The sequence below is a fragment of the Rutidosis leptorrhynchoides genome, unplaced genomic scaffold (genome assembly GCF_046630445.1).
Source record: "Rutidosis leptorrhynchoides isolate AG116_Rl617_1_P2 unplaced genomic scaffold, CSIRO_AGI_Rlap_v1 contig80, whole genome shotgun sequence".
In the NCBI taxonomy this organism is placed as follows: domain Eukaryota; kingdom Viridiplantae; phylum Streptophyta; class Magnoliopsida; order Asterales; family Asteraceae; genus Rutidosis; species Rutidosis leptorrhynchoides.
Window position 1 is genome coordinate 44,006 of NW_027266872.1, and position 6,000 is coordinate 50,005.

General features: G+C 36.9%; 1 protein-coding gene and 1 pseudogene across 1 annotated transcript; both read right to left on the reverse strand.

Moving 5' to 3' along the window:
• Nucleotides 1–791: 791 nt before the first annotated feature.
• Nucleotides 792–2,520, reverse strand: LOC139885129 (putative 12-oxophytodienoate reductase 11). The gene is made up of 5 exons (XM_071869077.1): nucleotides 2,444–2,520; nucleotides 2,054–2,194; nucleotides 1,825–1,955; nucleotides 1,547–1,723; nucleotides 792–1,384 (listed from the first exon to the last, which is right to left on the reverse strand). Exons 1-5 carry the CDS (start codon nucleotides 2,518–2,520, stop codon nucleotides 792–794), a joined length of 1,119 nt encoding a protein of 372 aa, XP_071725178.1.
• Nucleotides 2,521–3,691: 1,171 nt separating this feature from the next.
• On the reverse strand, nucleotides 3,692–5,447 carry LOC139885130 (putative 12-oxophytodienoate reductase 11; annotated as a pseudogene).
• Between the last annotated feature and the right edge of the window lie 553 nt (nucleotides 5,448–6,000).

Here is a 6,000-nt window from a genome sequence, read left to right on the forward strand (position 1 = left end):
GATGATATTGATTAACATAAAAATCTCAAAATATTATCTATTTAAATACAAAGATAGTATAATATTTTATTATTGTTAATATGAAACTACTAAAATACCCTCGAGATAGCACGGGCTGTTCGATTCGGCTCAGACTCGGTGTTTTTTTTTTTAAACACAGAGACTTCCAACCTGCGTTTTTCAATATAAGGACCTACGGGCGTGTTTTGTACAACACAGGACCTAACACTTAAATATCTCATTTTCAATCGCTCGATTGATATCAGGTCCTCCGCCAAGCACCCAAAAAATGCAGACGGCGACGCTTTGTAGAAATGCTTTGGCTTCATCAAGGTGCTTCGTTTGGGGTTATCGTCTTCACCAAATCAGGTTTGCCGATGATTATACTTCTCTAATAAGTGATAGAGCTTTCTCTCATTCTCATCGTCCTCCTGCTACTGTGTCCATTCGAGTTGGTAATAATCGTATTTTGAAGGCGATGAAACTTCTTCGAGAAGCAGTTGATGGGGGGTTTTCTGCAGAGTATAGAATAGCAAAAATGATATTCAATCTGTTGTCTGCTAGTGGTTTATAGTCTGCTAGACTATAATGTCACAGTATTCGATTGCCATTGTTAAGTAGACCCTTTTGTAGGAATTTATAACTTTATGAGGAAGATACTTCTTTACGCTGTTTATTCTTTTTCTTTTTTATCATTTCTATGAAGAATCAATACAAGTATTATTTTTTACGCACCACAATAGGAAACAAAAGTAAACTTCCAGGTAAAAATAACCATCATAAAACCCTCCCTATTGCAGATCCTCAAGAAATGGATAATCAGTATAACCAACGACAGGGTCTGATATATAAAATGTGTCCCTGTTATACTTATTCAGAGGCGCATTAAGCTCGAATCGTTTCGGCATGTCCGGATTTGCTAAAAACCATCTTCCAAAAGCAACAAGATCGGCTCGATTCTCGGCAATAGCTTTGTTTCCGTCTTCCTTGTCGTAACATCCGGCTACCATAAAGGTACCGTTAAAGGCCTTTTTCATGGGAGCAAGACTGTGAGGACATTCAACTTTCTCTAGAACTGCATTCAACCTAGGTTCAACCATGTGACAGTATGCTAAACCATATTTGTTCAATGATTCAGCCAAGTAGAGACCTAATGCTTCTGGATTTGAATCACCAGATTCGGAATAGTCTGCAAATGGAGATAATCTAATTCCGACTTTGTCAGCTCCTATTTCGTTAACAATGGCTTCTACAATTTCGAAAGCGAATCGACATCGGTTCTCTAGGGATCCTCCATATTGGTCGGTTCGGTCATTAACTCCATCTTTCAGAAACTGATCGATCAGATAACCGTGTGCGCCATGGATTTCAACTCCATCAAAACCTTTATATATAAAATTAAGATGTATCAGTCCAACATGGAAATAACAGCTTAAATTGTTTAACAAATACAATGTGAGCATTAGTATCGGCTTTTCGATAAAACTTAGGGATTTCAGAAAGGTAAAAGATAGCCATTTATTCCAGTCTGGAGCAAAATAATTACCTGCTTCAATGGCATTCCTTGCGGCAAGTCTAAAATCATTGACAACAAGAGGAATTTCCTCAGTCGTAAGGCGCTTTGGATTGGTAAACTGTGCAACATCAATGCCGTTACTCTGAATTTGTGGAGTCAATCCTTTGTCTGTTGAAGAAATTGGAGCTTGCCCATTTGGCTGAAATCCTACATACAACAACACCCAAATGAAACATTAGAGATGGATTATTGAAAAAAAAATACAAAAACACAGATCATTATATATAAATACAGATGGAAGATCATACCTGTGTTTGACACCCTTCCGACATTCCAAATCTGGCAAAAGAATATCCCACCTTTGGCATGAACAGCATCAACTATAGGTTTCCACGCTTCAACTTGTTCTTTGGTCCATATTCCAGGGGTATCGGGATAACTATATGCAAGACAGTGATTGAATAATATCTATTAGATGCAAAGTACGCAATGGCAATGCTTGAAAAGTTGCATATGTCAGTTTAGAGATAAATTTACCCTTGAGACGTATCGGAAACTCCGGTGGCTTCACTGATGAGAAGGCCGCCTTTGGTTGTCCTCTGAGAATAATAGAGAATGGCATGTGGCTGTGGAACATTGCCATATGATCTCTGTCTTGTCAATGGTGCCAAAACAACTCTGCAACACATTATATAAAACATTTAATTCGAGAATACTTCTCAATACTTTAGCAGCATTTAAAAAATTCGAAAATATTCAGGCATACAACCAAAATAAATAATACCCAGTACGAATTTTCATTTTAAACATCAGAATCATGCATTACCAAATTAAAATCTTTAACCAAAAATGGGGGTTTTTTTTTTTTTTTTTATTACAAGAAACAAATAATCAGACCATATAAAGAATCAAAAAATGTAAATTTACCTATGAGAAAGTTGGAAATTTCCCATCTTGTATGGGGTAAGAAGAGGAATCATATCGTTGATATTGTCGATATTCATAAAAAAAAAAATATCTTTGATATTGTCGGTCGATTGAAGAATGAAAATGAATTGTGGTGGAGAGTGTTAGTTGGTTCTTATTTAAGCACTTGGACAGCCAGCCACTTCATTAATTATTTCCAATTCGAGAACTGATTGATGTCGCCGGCATTCTTTTTATTCATTTCAATTTGAATCAAGTAGAAGTATATAATTGACTTTCTCAAAATGTTGAATGGATTGGTTTTGGTGGCTGTCTAGTATACTTTTCATTCATTAATATATGCTGCCAGTGGATTGTGAAATTGACACCTTAGACTTACTATTCTTCAAAGTATTGCGATGAATTTTAACCAGATGCATGAATGAAATTGACACATCTCTAGCAAGAGCACTCTCAAAGCATGGATTGCAAGTTGTGTGTTGTTGTTTGATAATGATCCCTGCTACATCTGTCTCTATCTACTTGTTACTTTTACCTTTTACTTTCCTATGTAAAATAAGAAAGTGACAAGTAATTAGAGACGGAGGGAGTAATAGTGAACCTCTTGTTTCACTCTCTCACAATAAGTTTGTTGAAAATAGTCTGGTTATAACATTTTCCATCCCCTGACTTTCATATCTTATGATCAGACCTCCTGCATTTTATGTTATTATTGAATTAGATCACCATTTAGTCAAATTTACAAGGAGTACATGGTCGCAGCTTTGGTTGTCGAGGTGGTTGCTATGTATTGTTGGTGGTCTCGAAAATGACTTGCCCTAGAGACTTCAGCTACTTTACGCGGGACAATATCCATATATTATCATCGTCTGTGATGATTTCGTATGGTTTTTTGAGATCTTCTATTTTTGTTTAGGATCTAAACTAAGCATCAGTGCTGTGCCACATGTGTCTTTCTTTTTGATCAACTTAATTTGTCTGAATTAAGACTTCCTTTTTATGTAAGGCCAACGGAATACTTATTAAGTAGTCACTATCATTCATTTTGCGAGGAAATTGGGCAAGGAGACGGAGAAAAGGATTACCACTAAAACCCAGCCAAATAAAATGACGGAAATTCAATAATATGTACATACATTTCTAATTAGAAGCACTATCCAACCAGATTTGGAAAAATACAGGGACTTATTTCTGTATAGTATCCCCCAACACAAAATAATATAGCTAGGAAATCAAGCTCGGAGCCGTTTATGCAATGGCCTCCAGAAACGGGTAATCAGTGTAACCAATGATGGGATCAGATGCATAAAATGTGTCTCTGTCATACTTATTGAGAGGAGCATGAAGCTCAAATCGTCTTGGCAAGTCAGGGTTAGCTAAAAACCAGCGTCCATAAGCAACGAGATCAGCTCGGTTCTCATGGATTGTTTCGTTTCCGTCTTCCCTCTCGTAGCCTCCGGCAGCGATGAAAGTACCGTTAAAAGCCTTTCTCATGGGAACAAGACTGTGAGGACATTCAAATTCGTCTCCAGTTATTTTAATCCTGGGTTCAACTGCGTGACAGTATGCTATCCCATATTTATTCAATGATTCAGCCAAGTAGAGACTCAGTGCTTTTGGATTTGAGTCCCCTGCTTCGGCATAGTTTGCATATGGGGATAATCTTATTCCAACTTTATCTGCTCCTATTTCGTTAACGACAGCTTCGACGATTTCTAAAGCAAATCTGGAGCGGTTTTCTAGAGATCCACCATAGTGGTCCGTTCGATCATTTACTTGATCTTTAAGAAACTGATCGATCAGATAACCATGTGCACCATGGATTTCAACTCCATCAAAACCTTCATCAAATACGAAATGTACATTATTAGTTCACCAGGGAAATAACAGCTGTTAGTACTCATAGACAAGAATAGAACTGGAACTGGAAAAGAAAAATGGTTGCACACGATTTCAACAATTACACAATCCTAGGATTGACATTTTCAGGAAGGCCAAAGATAGCCCTTTATTCCATTCTGGTGAACTTACACGATTTGTTTGGAAAACAGAAAACAACCTAGTGAATTGCTAACTCCAAATTTGAAGAAGAAGTTACCTGCTTCAATAGCATTCTTTGCAGCAAGTCTAAAATCATTGACAATCAGAGGGATTTCATCAGTCTCAAGGCGTCTTGGAGTTGAAAACTGGGCAACATCAACCCCATTTCTTCGAAGTTGAGGAGTCAATACTTTGTCAGTTGGAGATATTGGAGCTTGCCCATTTGGCTGAAAGCCTACATACAATTGACAAGAAAAAAAGAAGTGAATATACATAAAGTAGAAGCCAATTGAAAAGGCTAAATATATATATCAGACAGTGAACATACTTGTGTTTGATACTCTTCCCACATGCCAAATTTGACAGAAGAAGATCCCACCTTTGGCATGAACAGCACAACAATAGGTTTCCATGCTTCAACTTGCTCTTTCGTCCATATCCCGGGTGTATCTGTGTACCTTTATTCAAGAAACATCATCTTGCTTAGGAAAAGAAAACGTATACGCAAGGAAAATAGGCTTAATTGCAAGTATGCAATTGCAATGTTGTTAGCGAACGTTAAAAGAAGTTGGATAACGAATTTACCCTTGAGCAGTATCGGAAACTCCAGTAGCTTCTGTGATGAGAAGACCGCCTTTCGTCGTCCTCTGAGAGTAATACAAAATGGCATGTGGTTGAGGAACATTTCCATATGATCTCTGTCTAGTCAATGGCGCCAAAACAATCCTGGAATAGAGTGGAACACAAAACAATTAAGTGAGTATAAACAGGGGAAATGTAGGGTTACAGAGACCTATGCTTAAACTTCCCAAATCAACAAATTTATTAGAACCTTGCATAAACAAATTAGAAAGATCAATTTATTTAACCTATGAGAAAGTTCGAATTTTCCCATCTGGTAAGGAGTAAGCAGAGGAATTTCCCCATTCTCTGATGCATTCTGTTGAACAGTTGGTGTGTCCATATGAAAATTGTAAGTAATTGACTTGAAGATCAATAAGAGAAAGCTTGTTATGGAATTTGTTGCATGGTCTTGTATCATATTTATACCAACAAGAAGAGTAATAAGTTCGAAGGAGAAGGGAGCAATCACTCCATTGGTGTTCACTAAACTAGTTAGTGTGATTGTAATTTAATATTAGAAGAGCTCAGTCATGCATGACATCAAAATACGCAGCATTCACCGGAATCCTCCCCTTCTTCTTGATGACGTCAGCATCTACGACCACACCAAAAGAGGAAAGCTAACTTTGTTGACCGACAAACATAGCGGTCAGCAATATCTTTCTCAAGATAATATTGTTTTCCTTTCACTTTCTCAATTATTATTTTGATGCTTCACTTTCTCAATTATTATGAAAGCTAACTTGCTTTCTGGACTAATAGTATTAGAGAATCATTATTCGATTCAAAATATTTATACTGTTTTCTGGACTCATAAACTCAATTGAGTAGTATAATTAATCAATTATAAGTCATTGGATCCGTCCGTTGGATGAAAAATTCGTATATTTGAA